Below are 21,346 nucleotides of genomic sequence, written 5' to 3'. Positions count from 1 at the left end.
CTTCAAAACAAGCAACCTAGTAGTATAAGAATACATTAATTGATTTCACAGAGAACACAACTACAGGTTTAGGCTTTTTAAGATAATGAAAAAAATTCGTGAATGCTGCAGAAACAAATATTGACATAATAAAAATTATGACAGATAGCCAAGTGGGAAAGCCCCTACCTATATCAGCAACAGATCAAATTCAATTGGCGAATCGAAGCTTATTCCTCCTAATTGGTGAATATCTTCACTTGTATCTAGCTCTTAATCGTAGTAAATGGACAAGCAACTCTACGAACGAAAATACAAATCACCAAATTCGAACCATTTTTTCGCTTTAGAGCGCAATCGTGAAAATGAGTATACACGAAAGAATAGTCAATACATTTTTCAGTATCTATACCGTTTGTTGTGATTTTGGGTAATATCACAGTATAGAAGGATGTAAAGTCTTATTCTTACATTGAAGAATGATCACAAGTACTGGTGACATTAATCCAGGCATTGATGCTGACGATTATGTTTGTAGAATATGTTGTGTTGATAAAATGCAACTAATTTTAAATTTTTCTGGTTGGTGTTTCCGACCTCTTATTTGGAATTGCAAATGCGTTTCCTCCGCCAAGAGATTGGAAAAAGGAAAGAAATTCTGCGGGAAACATTAAAGACCCGAGAGAAGCTGTTTTTTGCTCAGGTTTGCTCGGTGCTTTCTTCGCTGCAGCAGCAGAAGCTTCCTTACGCTGAGCGTTTTTTACTTTCCTGTCCGGATTTCTTCTAGGTGTTCTTTGGATTGGTTTGTTTGCCATTATTGATTTCGTTTTATGTAATGACGGTTTGTCTGTTGTGCGCGAAGAAAGAGGTAGCTTGGCATTTTTTTTCCCTGCGGAGAGTTTCTCAGAAGGTCTTTTTTTGGCAGAAGTTATGACTGGTTTTGCCCTTAACGAGTCACCCATTAGAGGGCTATTAACCTTCCGCTGTTTTTGAGAACTCAATGGCCGGCTGGCTGTCGGCGTTGAACGATCACGAGGAGGATGTGCCTTTCGCAATGCTGAATCCAAATTGTGTATTATTTTGTCTATCTCAGCTACAGCTTGTGTGTTTTCCTGACGATTTTTCCGAGAAACATTTTGCTGATGTTGTAATGGAATTCCCGGGTTTGAAACTCTTTGCTGCACGACCGGAAATGAATTTTCCAATCCAACGTTGTTGGCTGGCACCTGTTCTGTTCTTACAACTACCGGATCTATGAGACGATCGGCAACTACTGGAACACTTCTCTGTGCGTTCTGGGTCGGGCTGTTTGGAAGTGGCACAGATGTGTCTGCATGCCGTAAAGACGGTCTTGACGATCCTGACGAGGAAGGTCTTCGGCGTTCAGAGCCCCTCAAAACATCTGATCTGGGGTCATTATTAGCGGGCAATCCATTATTAGATTGTTGTTCTGCAGTTGGATTGTTTTGAGCAGGCAAGCGTCTAGAAAATTGACGATCCGATGGTTTAGGGGATCCGGAGGAAGGCATCCGGCGGCCAAAATCCCCGAACCCGGTTGATTGCACTGAGGATTGACTTGGTACTCCTAAGGGAGTATCAATCTGGCTAAGGAGATCCATGAAAAAACCTCTATCTTGGTCAGTAATGGGGCTGCCAGATCCTTGACGCGGGGACAAATCAATGTTAGCGTTCGGATCTGATTGTCTTCTGCTCTGCTCAACCATCGTATTAACAAAACCTCCCTGCTGATTTCTGTTTTGTCCTCCCCCAACCGGTCGGATTTGGAAAGGTCTTTCAGGTGTGGATGGTGAATCAGGTGACCCTCTGACTTGATTTACCTGTTCTATAATTCTTGAATTTGTGTTTTCTAAAGCTACCTGTGATTGCCGAAGCTGTCTGTCTCTGTCAGCTCTTACCCTTCTTATCTCATCTTCTGTAGCAACGTGACCTTTGTCCATACCCTTTCCTTCAAACTGTGTCCAGTACCCACGACATTGCGCTACCTCTTTGGTGATTTTATGTATGTATCTTGGCATACAACCTCCACAGTTGTTGGTTCTGCAAAGCAAAAATAATAAATATTAGTATGCATTCCGAAAATAATCATAGTGTAAAAATAAGCAGTTGCGACTATCACTTTTATTTATATAGATTTTCGTGTACAGTAACGCAATCGCTCTATATGAAACAATTTACTTATAGCATGCAACACAATTTAGCTAGCAGAGGCGGAAGTCAATATTATACTCTACTGAAACTCCATTCGGTCCAGTGACATTATCCTACATTTTGTTACATTCATGCAGATAAGAGGCTTAATCTGTTTCATTCCTATTGTATGAATTATCTTTATCGCCAGTACAAATAATATTCGTGGCACATAATAATGTCATTCAAATGATTCCTCTTAACAATAATCCATTTAGTATCATGCAATTGTCAGTTTAATGTTCCATGCATGTTTACAAAATAGTTCTGGAATACTTCAGAAATATTCAAACCAATTAGTCGCGACCAAGTACCCTGCTGGATTTTTTTTCCAGAAAAAGGTGCAGGCGACCTTATCAGGAATGCGCCTTTATATTGGTCAAATAGGGGTATTCAAATGGAGATGACACATAACCCATTCCATAAGTCATGGAATACTTGTCAGATTCAAGAAATGTTCACCCTATTAGATTTAGGAGTTTTGCAGACATGCGACGCAAAAGATATTTCAATTTCATATAAATGAAAGTGTCATTTTTAAAACAACTCAGCCAATTGAAAAAAATATTATTTTGCACCAAAAAAATCGTTTATAATGCATTGTCCACCCATTCACCACTTCATTTATCGCAAATATCTATATCAGGGTCTAGTTTCTGTATTTCTTTTTACAATTCATTACAGAATATCCGTTTTATTATATAACGTAAAAAAAAGTGGAAAAAGATATTTTTGCAAAAAAAATAGAAATATATATAATGCCATTTTTCCCATATGTCCATTTACATCGCCAATATACCTCAAGATCGAATTTCTGTTATTTTCTAACAATTCATTATAGTGTGTCCTTGCGATGATATAACACGATGCATTATAACGCAAAAAAAGAATTTGAAAAAGATAAATTTTGAGATAAAAAATCCTTTATAATTCCATTTTTTTTTCCATTCGCCCCTTTATATCGCCGATATACATCAAGTTTCTGTTATTTTCTAACACTTCATTATAGTGTGTCATTTTGGTGATATAACACGATGCATCATAACGCAGAACATATAAGTATCAAGGATAACTATGATGCGTATGACAGTTAGTGTGTTCAAACATCTAAATCATATAGGTCGCTATGTATATATATATATATATAATAAAAAGTGATTAAATGTCCATGTGAAGGAAGTAAATATAGAAAAAATAAAATTAACGACCGACTAAAAAACTAGCTGCTTTCACCCTTCACAGGGCTCTTCAGGTTTATTCAAAAGAGAACAACGTCGTGACGTCACAATTACATGTCATCACACTACAATAGTAACGTGACGTCACGAAGTACACAAGATTGGTGGACAATTTGGCGTAAAATTTTATTGTGGCCTGTTGAGACTCGGTTTTAATATTTTTATTAGTTGGTCTTCTTTCGTTTCTCTTAAAATAGTGTCTGATGAAAATAGTTGATACAAAGGTAATACATTAAATTNGATCTTTGTTTATGTCAAGTTGATGATATATTAACCTCATCTTTAGAACGCCAACAATAATGTTGTACAAATAATTTATGCCAGTATAACGAAATTCGTGTGTATCTCTTTGATATACATACATGCAAGAAACGCTGGAGTTCATCGGACAGGTATCGAAGTGGCAGGCAGGTTTTAAACATGTCCAACGCTTTGTTAAGTTATCGGGGCATGCTGTAAAATAATGCAAGCATAATGTTATTACTGAATATAATGACAAATAGGGCTGGGGGATATGTTGGTTGATTACAAAACTATTTAACACGTGAAGATATCTACACAAATATTGAACCATTCTATCGCTACCGCGCTTGATGTAACACATGTAATCAAGTATATAATTATATATATAAAACAATATTTTTGTGTTGGTCAAAATGCCAATATTATGCATCTAACTCAAACCCCAACCCATGTTTCATAAATTATCAAATGAAACAGTTTACTGTAAAAACGGATTGTTTCGAGTTAGAACATGTTAACGCTGTGGATTTTAAACCGATTGTAATTGGGATTTTTTCCCGTTGGGAACGGTTATCAAAAAGTATGTATTCCCTGTATTTGTAATCTATATATTTAGCAATTATAATTTTGCATGGGATCTTTCCTTGCTCATTTCTTCAATGCGAATCCCCCCCCCCCCCCCCCCCCAAAAAAAAATATTTCCACATCCCGAAAATGTCAAGTAGGTCGAAGCAGAAACCAAAATATAGTACCAGCTAGAATAGGGCCAGGTGTTCCGGAAGGGTAAGCGCATTATGCACACATGAAAACACACAGTGCACATTAGGTGTACGTGTCCACATATGTACTTACGATCGAGAATGTTCTGCTCCACACATTTCACTTCTTTATTGCCGTTCAGCCAAAAGGTAGCCTTGCATTTACCACAAGCATCCATTCTGTTGTAAAAAAATGTACAAAATTTAATATTTATGCGACATAATGATTTCAGAATACATATGTTCGTAGCATTGATACAATCTGTATATACGTATTGAAAACAGTTTTACCGACTCTATAGCTTTGTTAAATTATTTCTGACTTTTATGAATAATAATAAAGATGAAATGAAATAAAATATAGTCATCAATTACAGCTTTGTAAGCGTAGCAATACTAGAGGGATTACACCGGGATTTAAACTCCGGACTTTAAACTGTTATTCTATCTCCCTGACATACTGTTCTATATCGTCAACTGGAGTGATTTTGCCAAAATGTTGTATATGCAAAACGAAATTAATTGAAGGGTACTTTATATACGAAAAAACCCATAATCAAAAACAAAAATACAGTGCAGTTGAGGAGATCCTTAACATGAAACACATTGGATATTGTTATATATGTTTCATTACGTAAATCATGTCCATGTGTTTTGATATTATATGTAAAGTGTTTATTTTCATAAGTCAATTACCGTACTACTGCCAATATCTGTAATTTAGTATTCACACTTTTTTTTTCGACATGGCTAAAGCTTCGCTAAATCTTTTAAAAAAAATGAAACCATACACTGAAGGATTTTTATGAAAAATATTCCAGATTAAATAAACAAAATATATTCCACAAGAGTATGAAAAATTATCTTGGCTAGACTAGAGTTCGAACCCTGGGCCCGTATTCATGAAACCGTTCTCACGCTCAAGCATTAATTTTGTGCTCAAGTCTAATTTCTTGTTCCGGTTATAAATTAATAAAAAAATCTTATTTTGTCAATGATTTTGAAAACAAATTGGAGAGACTTAAATTCAAATACCTTCAATATTTCCATTTGACTTTTTGATCGTTTGACATGATTTAAGTGAGTTTCATGAAAGCTGGTTTGAGTACAGAATTCATGCTTGAACGTGAGAACGGTTTCATGAATACGGGCCCTGGACTTCAGATTGTTAATTTTGCTATTGCTGTACTCGATCGAGCTTTCTGGTCAATGAAGATTTACTAATCAAAATGTGTTACATTCATGTCCAAACGGAAGTAAAAGAAAAGTAAATGTATATAGGCAAAACGGCAGGGCAGCGGGACAGTGATCTTTAAATGGAAACATTGTGCTACAGAGTATTCTACATTGAAGAAATTGGATTACTTGGTCTAATGTATATGAAAAAACATATCCCAAATAACGGCTATCGGTGTGCACTTCGATTTGAACACAATAAAAATGGGAATCACGCCCTCAATTAGAGGTAATTATATTGTATAATTTAACAATGAAAATATTAAAACATTCCGTATGCAATATTTCATAACCTTAAAAAAAGAATGTTGAAAATTAGTTTCTAATGTATATGTCTACATCATGCAAGTAAATTATTTGGATATTTTTATAGTGAGATCTATTGAGAACAATTAAAATTCATAAATATATAAATATATAACCCAACAGCTGCACCAGTATTTTTAATAATTGTAAGTAAATAATTTATATATGTGTTTACCTGCACGTTGCCGTTGGGTAGTTGTGACAATAGTTGTATGCGCACGAATCACACGTGTGGAAATAGGTCACACCTGCAGGGCATTCTGAAGCACAAAAGAGAACGGATTATATATGCTTATTTTTACACCTTCCGACTTAAGATAATATAACCATAATACATGCTGTTTGCTTTGAACACAAACAGTAATTGAGAAATTATTTTGCTACCTTAGAAAACATGTCTTCCCTCTAAACCACTGACAACTGTCATCTTTACGACTCCATTTAAAATCCACTAAGAGACGGAATGGGTAAACATGTTACCTGTCTCCCCACTAAGTGTCAGAATGGGTAAACATGTTACCCCTCCCCCCACTAAGGGTCAGAATGGGTAAACATGTTACCCGTCTCCTCACTTAGTGTCAGAATGGGTAAACATGTTACCTGTCTCCCCACTAAGTGTCAGAATGGGTAAACATGTTACCCGTCCCCCCACTAAGTGTCAGAATGGGTAAACATGTTCCCGTCCCCCCACTAAGGGTCAGAATGGGTAAACATGTTACCCCTCCCCCACTAAGTGTCAGAATGGGTAAACATGTTACCCCTCCCCCACTAAGGGTCAGAATGGGTAAACATGTTACCCCTCCCCCACTAAGGGTCAGAATGGGTAAACATGTTACCCCTACCCCACTAAGGGGCAGAATGGGTAAACATGTTACCCGTCCCCCCACTAAGGGGCAGAATGGGTAAACATGTTACCCCTCCCCTACTAAGGGTCAGAATTGGTAAACATGTTACCCCTCCCCTACTAAGGGTCAGAATTGGTAAACATGTTACCCCTCCCCCACTAAGGGTCAGAATGAGTAAACATGTTATCCCTCCCCCACTAAGGGACAGAATGCATTAATGTGTTACCCGTCCCCCCTGACTGCCTGCAGTATTAGAGTGGTATTTGCCAAAATGTCTATGCTTTGCAGGACAAAGGGAGAAGGTGTATAATGAGTAGAGTTGTTGTAGTGCGAACAGTACCACAACCTAAACCAGATAACTGTGGTCAGCAAGGTTTCTGCTGTGGTCAGGGACTTATATAGGAGGCACGGTAGTCCAGTGGTAGGACGCCGGGCTTGTGACCGAATGGTTGCGGGTTCGAGTCACGGCACGGTGACGTGTTGTATCTTTGAGCAAGATATTTTACTCCGCGTGTTCCAGTCTACTCAGCTGTAAATGAGTACGTGGTTGGGCAGTGCTAGAATTGTTGAATGCTAGCTGCTAGCTGTTAGCGCCGAAATGGCAGCTCCGGCTGTATGTTCCCAAGGGAGTTGAGAAATGTACTGGCTAGTTGCAAAGACCCTATAACCACGGATAATAATTTGTGAACCGCTTTGAGACGACCTACGAACTAGGTTGTGATAAAACGGTATATAAGAACCTCCAATTATTATTATTATTATAGATATCCCCCTACATATTTTACCACCAATATACGACAGACACAATTGAACAGTACGTGTCCCTTCCCCCAAATAATACATACTTTGTCCTCGACAGTTTACTCTCTCGTCACCAATGTAGAATTCAGCTCTACAAGTACCGCATGAGTTGATTCTGAATTAAAGAGTATGCCATAATACATTGATGTTATCAACGATCAAAACTTCAAACAGCATTTCCATTCAATTCATATCATATACTAAATATTATTATATATCATATGGAATTAAAGTCGATTTCAATACGTCTTTATCTACAGTGCAAGCATGTGTTTCAGTATAACATTTTCGTCATGTTGAAAACGTTTCACGTGTGTATTTGTATGAGTTTTGTTTTGTTTTTCTCAAGAAAGGAATGCAATTGAAACAAGCGGAAAGAAATTAAGAGAATGATGTATGGAAATGAAAAAGGCACGATATGCTTCAATAGACAAGATGTTTGTCCTTGTCCGAACTCCATAGGTAGGTATGTGTGGTTAGTTCTGATTAATTCTCCCTCCCTTGTCATCTTTATATTAACTCTATATATATGCTTAATGATGATATTCTATTGAATGTTTTTCTTCTATATAGCTGTCAAAGATTTGAGGTTAATTAGAATATATATATTTTAGAGACTCATGATTTTTTATTTCTAAACTTGACGTTGAAATTGGAGTTTTCTTATTGATTGATAAATGTATATTTTGTTGCGGGTACTGGTCGGCTTGTCCTGGTGTTCAAGGTCAGAATGGTGCGAGTTAATTGACAATTTGCATGTATTGGTTTCCATTTCCAGTCTGACGGACTGGCCGTTATATGTCGCAACCGTATCATATTTCTGATAAATTTTTTACAACAATTACATCTAATATGATTTCAAATTAATAATTCTGTATTTTTAAACACGGCTGTCTATTTTTACTTTATATGCACTGTTATATTTTTTTGTTTTGTTTTTATTCCGTTACAGTTTTAAGGACCAGGACCCACTTGTATAAAACATCTCAAAGTTAAGGACAAACTCAAGCAATGTATTGTCTATGGGAAATCTTAGACTTGAGGAAATCTCAAGAGTTGAGATGTTTTATACAAGTGGGCCCAGGGCTTTTATATGCTTTACCTGTTGCCGATTTCCATTTGTATGAAAAACCAATATAATAACATATTCTCACATTAAATACAATGCAGGTAGAGATATTACCTGCAGACTGCGTTAGGATAATTTTCACATTGTGCGTTAGCACACAGATCTTGACAAATCCTTTCCGTGATACCCTTTGCACACCTAGATGGTTCAGGAACGTCCCCCGGTCCAGCGGAGCGAAATGAATTAGACGATGAAACTGCTCGCGCAATTTGTGGAAGGCCGAAATTGCTGTTAGCCGTTGAAATGGATTGCGCTGGTAATGCATTTCCGGCCATACCGGCTCCTGCGGCTTCTGGGTGGAAAAAACTTAATCCTGTCAAGTCATTATTTGCCGAAACGGGGGAGACTGAAACATATATAAATATATATATAAAGCATGTGTTACTAATATAGTATATTGTATGTAAGTATACGGAATATTGATATTCTGCCCGAGGGTGAAATTCTTTCAGTCAGCACCGATACCAAATTCTGGACCCGAGGGCAGAAAAAAACATTTTATATCACGACGCCGCCTTTTTGTGGTTTCTGAGCTAATTTTGCTGGTGATGATTATAAAAATAGAAGACTGCTCTTCTATGCTATGCTTTTTTTTTACAAATGCATTCTTTGAATAACTCATTTATATTAATGTTTAATAAATAATAGCTTATCATTCCATGGTTTGCCATTTCAATGCTTCAAATAAAAATTTCGATTTAAACGTTGACTTTTATGTAGATTTTATTTCGTTAAATAACTTACATGGTTGGGAGGGGCACATCATCCACAACCCAGAAACTGAATATTCTGGAGTGCAGGCTCCACATCTGTTAACACTGAAAAGAAAAGCAATGTCAACTAATGAAAAATATATCATGGATCCATGGTATGCAGGAAACACTATCCTAATACCAGTGTTTAGAGCTCAAAATCACCATCTTATGAACGATGAGCCCTTACATAGCTTCAACTAAAAATGTAACCGGAATATTTTGGGCAAAACAGTTTTTTAAAAAAAAAAAACAATCTCCAGAGGCTTGAATGTATCTGGAAACCAATATCATACAGAAAATGTTGTGTTTATTTCCAGATGCGATACATTCTTATGAGCAATAACGATATTGTGATGCTGCTAATACATCAGCGTGCTGTTAATACACCATATGTGAACATAGCATAACATCCACGACGTATTGCCGTATGGTTTGTTGATTGGTCAATGAATACGAACTAAAAAGTATACCGGTAGGTCAAGCGTATAGGTTAATCAACCAAACTTACCGACAAGGTGCCCCATTAAAACGGCGGTCTGAACACACGTTGTTACACAGATTTGTTGGACAATTCCTCAGTATGATGTTTGGCGGACATTCTGCAGATACCAAAATAAACGCATGTGTTTTATTGAGGTGTGACGTTGTTTGGTATGAATTAAAATTCAAGGTGGGACTTGGAAACGTTTTTTACAAATAGCTGCTTATATCAATGTTATGTTCAATTCACTAAACACCTTTTGAACAGAAAATGAGAAAAATTACCTTAATTAAAAACTGTTAGTTATTTCCTAAACCAATCTCTCACCGATGTTTTAAATGTTTTTATGTTATTGTTTTTTTTCAGAAAGAAATTTGCAATCAGTGCGACGTCATTACCTAAACTGCAATAATAAACGAGTGTCATTTAATATTGTTTGGGTCGTGATAGCATAAATTGTACTAGTAGGTGCTCTTGAGGGAGTCGAAATGATTTACAAGGCCAAATGGTGAAATACATTGTGTAACAAGGGCAACAGTTCAGGTGACGGTGCCACGTATGGGGTGCCATGGACACTATCACATGTATTGAGTGTAATATGCAGGGCATCCTCGATACTCCAGGGGTTGTCTCTGCACCCCGGAACTATGTCATATCAAAATCGAAGGCTCAGTGCTCACCACCATCGGGACGAGACGAGAAGACTAGTTTAAATCAAAGTGTAAATCAGAAGAATTTGTCGGTCGCTTAATAGTAAAATTGACTAGCTCTCAAGTCGGGTGTCGCTCCTCTGTCATCTTCAAAGGGAAGGCAAAACCCTTAGCGATTGGTCAGGGTTTCTTTTTACCTGATACCAATCAAATAGCTAGCCGCGTGCCTTCAATCTTGCTATGACAAATTTCAGGGGAACGAAACCCCCGGAGTATCAAGGATGTATGTAAGGTGACGTACCTCTAGATGCCGTCGTTCGCTCGCACTCGATCACTTGATTGTCGACAAACCACCTTTTTACACACATACCACAGTTGTCTTTAACTCTCCTGTAACACAACATATAAAACATAATCACATATTTTCTTCAGAGTGTATGCTACCTCAACGCGACACCAATGTCCTTAAAAAGTCCAGGATTTAAAACATGCAAAGTATTTAACAAAGAAATGCGTTAAAATGATGAATTATTGTCAAATTATAAATTCAGGATGTTTTTAAGGGAGACAATTATAATAAAAACAACTAAATACATAATGTTCTGTATAGTTTGACGTTTTAATATAAACATTATATTGCCACATTTTTATCTATTCTTGCACTCAAAGACATAAAAAATCTATTAATAAAACACTTTATAATTTTGAAGTTTTTTTTTATATGTAAAAGCAATGTCCATGATGTAATAATTGCCATAACCTTAGCATACATACTCAATACCTACACCCATTTGTGTAGCCCAAAAGCAAAGAATTACAAAAAACGCCTTCCCTACCTCCACGTGACCCATATATCGACGATGGAGACACGGGTGACCTCCCTATCTTAAAAACCTTCTTATAGAGCCAAAAGACAACCGGAACGAGGAGGCAACTATGCATATTAAAGTTTTGGTAATCATAACTGAAATGAAAGATATTTCTGTGACCGCAATATCTCTATTCCGTCTTTGCGTATTGCAGAGTTATCTTCTCTTTGGAGCAGGTATTGATTGTTACGTCATTGGTTTGTGTGAGAAAATAACGTCGTTTTCTTAAAAATTGATTACGTTACTCTCACAAACAAGTGACGTAACAATCAATCCCTGCTCCCAAGAGAAGATAACTCTGCAATACGCTAAGACGGAATACTTTAACAGAAACACATCAACCATATCTGTATTTCACATTTCACTAAATTTCCTTAAAGAAAAATGAAAATATACGATTTGATCAATTCTACAGCAAAACAATTCAAAACAAAATACACAAATATTAACTAGGGAGATTTTTAAATAGGAGATGAATTTCATCACAGAACCATACACAATATCAGAAGAGAGACGAGGGGCTCGGTAAGGAATGTGCCTCCTGTTCCCCACACATGTGGTAGCTGTCTGTGACATTACCTGCATACAGGCGTTCCTCTGCTCGATATGCATATTCCTGGATCTGTCCCACAGTGTTTTGTATAGCACGATTTCCATTTCTGGTGCCAGCTATTTGTTACACATCCTGGAAATAGTTGCAAACAAATATATGTATTGTAGCTGAAAACTTCTCAAATCGGTAAGAATACTTAACTTTTTAAACATCACAGTAAATACTATCATGAAAATATTCATTTGTATTTCTAATTATTGTTTCCTTGGTAACAAGTTCAAATTTGCATAAATAAGAAAAAAATGAATATATTTGCTTGAACATATTTAATATCTAAGGATAATGTGTAGGCACCTGTAATACATCTTTAGAAGAAATATGAAGTTTGTTCAAAAGTGGCCCTTTGGTAGCTAAGAGCAAAACTATGCGAAAACCTGTCAAAATTGACCGAATATTCGAATTTCGTTAAGTTATACAGATATTAACTAGTTACCATGGTAGGCATAATTGAAAACATAAATAAATGTTTACATAATGGTACCGGGGAAGTATTCAAAATTAAAGAAACAGTCGTTTGAAAGTTCTTTTGAAAAAAATTAATTTCGATGGATTTGGGGGCCAACAAAAGGGCCAAACTATATGTTCCGTCTCTTCGTATCGCAGAGTTATCTGCTCTTGTGAGTATGTATTGATTGTTACGTCATTAGTTTGTGTGAGAAAATTACGTCGTTTTTTCAAACAATGATGACGTTACTCTCACAAACAAATGACGTAACAATCAATATCTGCTATCAAGAGCAGATAACTCTGCAATACGAAAAGACGGAATAGTCCTTTCCAGAGACTTTTGTTGTGTTATAAAAAACTCTCCGAAAGTAGTTTTTTTCTTTCCTTCTTTTAAGACCTTAAGATAAGTTTGTGGTAGGTTAACTAACAAATATTACAGGCTTTGAAAACAATATCTATTATGCTATTGTTAAGTTATTTCGTTTACTTACCTGTATTGTTTACTGCTTGAGAAAATACACAATCTGTAACGATAAAATACAATTCTGTTAAGTATCTGAACAACAAATTTACCACATATTAAGGACAGCATTGCTTATGTTTTTTTATGTACTAATTAACCAATTTTGTGTTAACAATGAACGGAAGTGACCAATTTCTATTACACTGTAAAACCACAGTCGTAACATCTAACCAATGGTTTTTAGTTAGGCAACTTGTTATCCGGAATGCATACAGTATGCTAGCTGTATACCGGGACATTTTTGCCCAGTGAAATGTTCGCCCTACGACGGTAACATTATATTCGCCCAGTCAAATTTTCGCCCTTCGACGGTAAAATCAATTTTCGCTCAATGATAAACTCGCCTTCCCATTTAATTATGATGTATTCTATGTATTTAACAATTATTTGCTGTAGTGATAAATTCGCCCTCATTACGGAGGGTGAAAAAAGGCGAAAATTCAAATGCAGCGAAAATTTCCCGGTAAACAGTAACTATATGTACTGAGTAGCTCAATCAACTCACACTTCATAGAAAAGTAAGGGAGAAAACAAACCAAAAAAACCCCGTGTGAATATAATTAAGATTTTCCTCGATATGGACGATTAATTTGAGAGTTGAACAAATGCTTTCAGAACACTTTATTAACTTGAATCTGTTCAATTGTATGTTTGTTCTCGAGTACTGCACTCGAGTTTTATTCCACGTGATATTATACTGATAAATGTTCAAGATAAGTTGAATAGGAAATAAGGATATAGAAAAATTGAAGATTTTATTTTTATTTTTTTATTGATATTCAATATTTCTAACGCACCTCATTGAAACTATCACATGCCTTTAGCAAATGTATAAAAATCCTTGCAAATATATTTCGTGTTCGTGCATACTGGTAAAAACTAACAACTAAACATTTTTCAACATTCATTGTGGTATGTTTTATTAATATACAATTGTGTTACCTTTTTATGAAATATAAAGTAGGTAGAAATACTGTTTATGGGTTATATCTGCCGCGCGTGAAAACAACGATACACATGTCTTTGCAAACCTGTATAATTTACATTAAGCCATTAATCAGCGATGGGCCTAGGTTTTACAGGGATAGGTAGCCACATGTGTATGCGCTTTTTATGGCTGGTTCATCCTGTAGCCCCAGGCTAACTCAACTGTCATTGGTTATTCATGCTAGACCTTGTGCATAAACGGACCAATCAGGACATGTTTTTCATATACGTCAAGGAAAACAGTAAAATGAATGGAGTTGCGTCAATAATGAATCATTGTTTTTATTTCCACAATGGTTTATTATTTTTTCTTATTTGCTCTTCACATATCGATTGTCTCTTTTGTCATCACATATCATTACAAATTGTCAAATGTTTTTTTTGTTTTTTTTTTTACTTCGTAGATCATAATATATTACATTCCTGGGTATATGACGTACGGAGTTCAAGCAGACATCCCGCCGTGTTTAATGGAAATATGTATTTGCATCCATAATTAAGTGAAATTTGAAGCTATCTGTTAGAAGCAAACCATTGCGTCATTATATTTATATTTTCAAATATATACAATATACTGGTAAAACGTTTTTGTTTTGATTTTGGTTTGTAATTATTTAAATTGGAGTTAATGATTTCGTCCTTGTTTCCATATCGAACTTGATTTAATATTTCGTGCCGGCACTCTGATTTATTAAATATTATCTAATGTTTATGTAATTAAGTTTCCAAAAGAAATCGCAAAGGGCCAAAATCCGCTGTAGGAATATGTACAATATCAGTAAGGATATTTTGGATCGCCATGATGGGGAAAACTGAACTATTACAACTGGGAAATTTAGTTCATTTTTGAACCGCGTGGACAACAAATTATCAACGAGTTACACGGCACACGAACTTTCACGGAGTTACGCGGACTAATACGGAGCCACACGAACTTTCACGGAGTTACACGAACTAACACGATCACAAACGAGCTTCCACGAGGAACTACCACCTATTTAGAATGTACAAGGCCATAAACAAAATACTTATACTTGGTAAACTTGTCAAAAAGTGTTTTTTTATCGTACACGGACTGTCCTTTTTTGGTGATCATAATAACTTGACCTGCAAATCATTATTGATTATTAACAGTATGGCACATTATATACATGTACCAACGATTTGTATTTACACACTCAAATGAACAGCGTAACACACAAACATAAAAAAGAAAGCAGCAGGAAAAGGAAATGCATCACTATGAATCGCTTAAAACGGTGGATACAGTGAAATCACTATTTTTTGGTGGGTTTCTAATTTCGTTGATTTCTTTTGTTATCTCTCATATTGGGAAATATGTCAGTTTAAAAAACATATATAGAATAACATCTTACAAGCAAATATACAATACTGAAAAAAGAGAACATTTTCGCGATATTGACATTTTCGCGCTTTTCGTGTTGAGTAAATAAGCGTGAAAATATTCAAACGCAAATATTCATTTACATATCATACACATTGAAGATACATGTAATAGAATGATTTCCAACGCGAACATTTCCTCACCGCAAAAGGTTGTATAGGTCATCGTGCGAATATATTTCCACACACGAAAATTGCCACTTTTACAGTAAATATGTATATGTAGTTTTAGTTTTTCGTGAATAACTGTCAAGTTGAATAAAAGGAAGAATGGACCGTGAAGTATATTGAATATGGTTGAAATTAGTGCACAAACGTCATTATACACAAACACAGAATATACAGTTGGAGTCTGAATAAATGAGAATCTATTGTAAAGTGTATACATTATAAAAAAACAATGCATTATTCATTGTGATATCTATTCCTGAAACTAATTTCAATATTGAAATATATGGGTCATGTTATAATCTAAACAGTATACTGTTTATTCGTTCGAAATATATTAAGTTGTCAGAACGAAGTCTAAATTATCATATACCGTGGGCAGATGTTTAGGACACATACAATTCATTTAAGTGGTTGTTTGAATAATACGTACTGTTACCAGCAAAATGGAGAAAATAATAGATGGCCATGCCGCGCAGCGGTAAGGGCACTCGCGTTTCACCAATCAGTTTCTCTGAACAGACGGGAAACATAACCAGTCCAAATGTCCGAAAACCTGAATTCTTTCAAGATATCCGTTTACCAACCAATATCGGGGTCCCTCATTCGCGTTTCCATTCCATAAGACTTATTGACATGCATTTATATCTAGTTTTATAAATATTGTAAAAAGTAATGAAGATAAAAATATAACAGACAAAAGATAAGAAACGAGGTGATATTGAAAAAAAAAAAAAATGCAAAAAGGTAAGTAATCATCCAACCTAACTCAACACTGTTTTCCCCATAAACAGTTACCTTCCCCTAACTTCCGGTTAGATAAAAATATAACACGGCACAGTTGTTTGTTAAAAAAATATAATTATAGCAACGTTGTCAATATATGCAGAAAAAAACCAAGATTATAAATTATTTGATTTATTTCAATCTGACATATGAGTTAGCGTGCTATGCTAGCATACGCGGCAAAATGTGTGATATAACTTTCGTTATTCTTTACTAAAATCAAATAGTTATTTTACATAGCCATTATGTAGCCTTATAAGATTAATATTTAGCATCCGTCGTCTAATGAAATCAAACACATCAAGGGGGAATCTTTTTCTTATCCACATGCTATAACAAGGCCACAGATTTATTGACCAATCTAAATCGAGAACAGCTATCTTGTAAGTGTAATCCTATAGGGGTTATACTCACAGGCGGGCAGCCATATGGAAGCCCAGATATAGATTAAAATAATCGTCTGAATATTCCCGCCGCGTAAACCGAAGAAAGAAAATAACCTTTGAACCGGAACAAGGGGCTGAATACTTCACTGATATAGATGGAATTGATATATAGAAGCTAGAATTGATAGATAGAAGTTAGGATTGATATATAAAAGTTAGAAATATATACATTTTGTTTAAAAGCCGTGTATTTATTGAACCGCCGATTATGCTGTTTTCAGTTAGAAAATTACGGTTGGTACCACTCTCGATCAAGTGATCTATTAACACCTGTATTCAAATGACATTAAACCAGGTCAGATGCCAAGGAGTCTGAGTTTAGGAATAACAATGGAAAGTTTTGACAGTTTGGTGACTAGGTAGAGTCCCCTGATCAAGTGATCTATCAACACCTGTATTCAAATAAAAAATTATTAAATTTTCATCAGACCTGACCAGACGCCAAGGAGTCTGAGTTCAGGAAAAAAAAGGAAACTTTTGACGTTTTGGTGACGAGCTAGGGTCCCTAAATATATCCATTGTTCAAGACGCACGTGCAGTCGTCACGTACACATAAGGTATATATATGGTACCAGTAGAACTAACAAATCACTCTTGCTTGAAACACTGGGACGTGCACTACTAATATCAGAAACCTAACCAGCTCGCTGGCTACTAGGGCGTGTCAGAAACACCCGACAACTTTACCTGCATAACATCCTGGGTGGCCAGAGACTGTCCAGCACTGTGTACCAGCATCACTATAGGATCACATGACGTCATAACCAAACAGTGAAAGTGAAGGATTCTTAATAATATTGCATTAATAAACCTTACAACTGTTCTTCTGTGTTTTGTAAACTTCATTGAGGAAACTTCTTTGATGGAAAAAAGAGGACTTAAGTCGACGTGCAACTGAGTAACATGTTTTAAAAGTAAACGCAAGAAACGTATTTAATTACCATGTGTACATCATCCTCGATACTCCAGGGGTTACGCTACCTTTCGCTCTCTGCACCCCTGGGATATGTCATGAAAATAACAGAAGACTCAGTGTTAGCCACCTTTGTTGATGAGACAAGAAGACTTGTTCGATCCTTTGATATAAATCAAAATAATCTAGCGGTCGCGTAACGGTAAAAATGACCGGCTTTGAAGTCGGCTGTCGCTCCTCTGTAATCTTCAAAGGATAGGTATCAGCCTAGCGATTGGTCAAGTTTTGTTTTACCCAAGACAAATCAAATAACCAGCGGCGTGCCTTCAATTTTGCTATGCCATATTCCAAGGGTGCAGAGAGCGAAAGCTGCGTCACCCCCGGGTATCAATGATGTATGTACGTATACAATTGCTATTCAGCATGCTATTGATGTTTATAAAGAAATAACGGATTATCAACAAACAGGATGTTTTGTCATTCCATTCTTGTTATCAAATTATCATATTTTCCGTAGGAATTCTTTACAAAAATGTACCAACTATGCTAAATCTAATTTAAAATGAATGCCATTTGTCTATTTAAGTTAGCATATTTTGTTTTCATTGTAACGATGCCAAATGTCTTTGGCAATCATAGGGCTATATATTATATCGTAGTGATACGGAAACAGCAAATATTGTAATGTTGATCTATAGGATATTGGTTTAAAGTACATATATCATGTCACCATGGTAAAATACTAGCCGCTGCCTATCGTCTCGGCTAGGGAGAATTTCTCTTTAGCTCATTCGGTAAGGCGTTAGACTAATAAGCCAGAGGTCCCGGGTTTGACTCCTAGCAGACAAAAATAATGACATCTGATGATGTAAGTAGGCATGAGATATGAGCAGGTTAATAAATTAAACAGGCCACACATGCTATAGTGCGTAATTGCATTATTTAACGAAGAAAGCACATTAAGTACAAAACAGTTTAATTTGCATGTGTACACTTGCCATTTATGTCGACTGTTGTCATCTCGATTGCATTCATATTTTTTTCTGAATGCAAACTGAATGTATAGTTCAAAGCGTATTTAAACCGTAATTGATTCATGTAATTATATATTTTACTTACCTTTCAGTATAATTTAACCATGACATAAATTGCAAATGCACGACATTGCGTAATAAAAAGCTACGTAATATCTCCGTTTCAAATCTGTTATTTTACATTATTATGTAAAATGTTTGATTACCACACTGGCTGACGGTCCTTCAACCTTCGTGCAAATCATATGTAATGTAAAATGCAGATTCCTTCGGAATCAATTTTATATGTAAAAGAAGATTCTTATATAAAATGTAGCAAGCGTTTTATCAAATTAATGAAATCAAAATTGTCTATTTCATGATGGTGTACATCGCGATTTGGTGACGGCAATGAGTTGCATCGGTTACCTATATCATCAAACAAAAGTGTAGATTGTCAACACAGCGGCATTCATTTTGATATGAAATAATCAAATCATGCAATAAATGGATTTATTACCCAACATACACTTGCGTAATGGTTGGGAAAAACGAATAATTCTCAAAATATCCTTTGGTATTCTCTTTTTTCGGTTAAGAGAATGTCTTCATCATTTTCGTATGTCGATTGTCATTATTAGTTTACTTCGATTTCGAGATAACCAAGACAAGAAGTAACTTTTCATATAACGACAATGTTTTTTCTTGGGAAAGTCACAAAGATATGTTGCTTACATATTAGTACATGACATCAATTGACGAATAACACAGCAATGCATTATCGATAAAATATAGTGCATGGATTTACATACAAAAAATCATATCATATATTTCTATTTGAACTTACGTGTTAAGTGAAGTAAACAAGCGTTATGTATACGACAGACACATACTTTATAGAAACTAGTTTCGTTGCTACAAGTAATATCTGTTTTATCACGGGTTGCTCCGCCTCCTGTGTGATTTTGTACGTTTGCTGTTCCGCGCTTGTCTTTAGGGGGGATACATATGTAAAAATACAGTCATTGTAAAGTAGAAAGGTTAGCAGGGATAACAGAGAGACTTACCTGCCAATAATGTAAGGAAAAAGCACATAAATACGATATCATATTTTGAGTCCATAGTGTGCCACATATTAATAAGTTTTCTTCGTTACTTTTGTTGATGAAATCTGAGATATGACTGTCTCCATGTAAGCCCGTATTCCTATATATATGTTCTTGTGTTTTATCCCGGTCTAATCACAACCGCACGAGCGACTGGTATATACGTGCACGGCCTATGACGTACGTGTAACAATATTACACCAAGGTGATTAATTACACTAGCCGCACAAGTAAGCAAAGGTGAGCCAATAGGTAAAACGCTTCCTCAACAGGTATGAGGTAAGTGATTTATCACAAACAGAGTCTACGTCAGTGAACCGTCACCTTGGGACAACAGGTAAGTATACAGGTAAATATACATACATGAACAGCTAACTAACAAGATAAAAGAGACGCTGTGTTACCTGTATTATTATCTTATTTGCATATTTACTAAAACTTTAACATCTAATATTTCATAATAATCAAAACTAAAAATAAATAAAAAATGTCAGGTGGCTCAAAATCGTGACCAAAAAGGTGATGCACAAAACAAACTCATATTTTTTTGCGGATACGTTTCAAAATATTTAGTTTGAAAATAAGACGTTACGCTCAGGTAAGCTTAAACAGCTTGACATGACCTGATCATCAACAGATTTCTAATAATAGAGACGGGTCAGGTATTGGCTGACAAATTCTTTTGGTCAGTTAAATATTCGCGGAAGTAGGTTTTGACCATCCTCATTTAAGCTGTATTAAGTAATTGATGAAGACGTCTGTGGTAAATGCCAAAGATAAATGTATATTATAGACAGACTATATCTATTCACAAAAGACATTCATCGTTGACTGGTTTAAGCCTATTTTTTAAATCCAGTTAATGACTGTCAAACGTGTTTTGCTTCAATTGAAATGAAGGCATGACTTCCGCCGGAAGCTGTTAAAGATGTAATTGTCTTTTCAGACAGTTATTCATAGAATAAGAATACACCAAATTTAATAGTTTGTCATCATGGAAAATACATTTACAACGAAACCTGAAAATTAGGACACCTTGTGGAATACACCATATTGGCCGTTATGACCTCTTTAATTCGATAACCTGTTAGAAACAGCATATTGATCGTGATGACCTGTTTTATCCGACACCCTAGGGGACTAGGAATATTTGTCGTAATAAACTGTTAAATCTGAAACCCTGTGTGATATAGAATATTTCTCATAATCCGACAATCTGTAGGACACAGAATATTGGTCGTAATGACCTGTCAAATAAGACACCCTGTGTGATACAGATAATTGGTCGTAATAACCTGTCTAATCTGACACCCTGTGGGACACAGAAAATTGGTCATAATAACCTGGTAAATCTGACACCCTGTGGTACACAGAATATTGGTCGTAATAACCTGGTAAATCTGACACCCGGTGGGACACAGAATATTGGTCGTAATAACCTG

At 35.8% G+C, this 21,346-nt stretch overlaps 1 protein-coding gene across 1 annotated transcript; it reads right to left on the bottom strand.

Annotated features, from left to right (window-relative positions):
* Window positions 1-407: 407 nt before the first annotated feature.
* LOC110452378 lies at window positions 408-20,073 on the bottom strand. Its single transcript, XM_021500856.1, has 12 exons — window positions 19,866-20,073; window positions 13,050-13,082; window positions 12,078-12,183; window positions 10,931-11,019; window positions 10,007-10,097; window positions 9,488-9,561; window positions 8,798-9,089; window positions 7,659-7,729; window positions 6,144-6,228; window positions 4,521-4,606; window positions 3,788-3,878; window positions 408-2,037 (listed from the first exon to the last, which is right to left on the bottom strand). The coding sequence occupies exons 1-12, from the start codon at window positions 19,930-19,932 to the stop codon at window positions 549-551; spliced, it is 2,574 nt and encodes an 857-aa protein (XP_021356531.1). The 5' UTR covers window positions 19,933-20,073; the 3' UTR covers window positions 408-548.
* Window positions 20,074-21,346: the final 1,273 nt, after the last annotated feature.

The sequence above is a fragment of the Mizuhopecten yessoensis genome, unplaced genomic scaffold (genome assembly GCF_002113885.1).
Source record: "Mizuhopecten yessoensis strain PY_sf001 unplaced genomic scaffold, ASM211388v2 scaffold6647, whole genome shotgun sequence".
NCBI lineage: Eukaryota > Metazoa > Mollusca > Bivalvia > Pectinida > Pectinidae > Mizuhopecten > Mizuhopecten yessoensis.
This window is presented reverse-complemented; position numbering and strand designations above follow the sequence as displayed.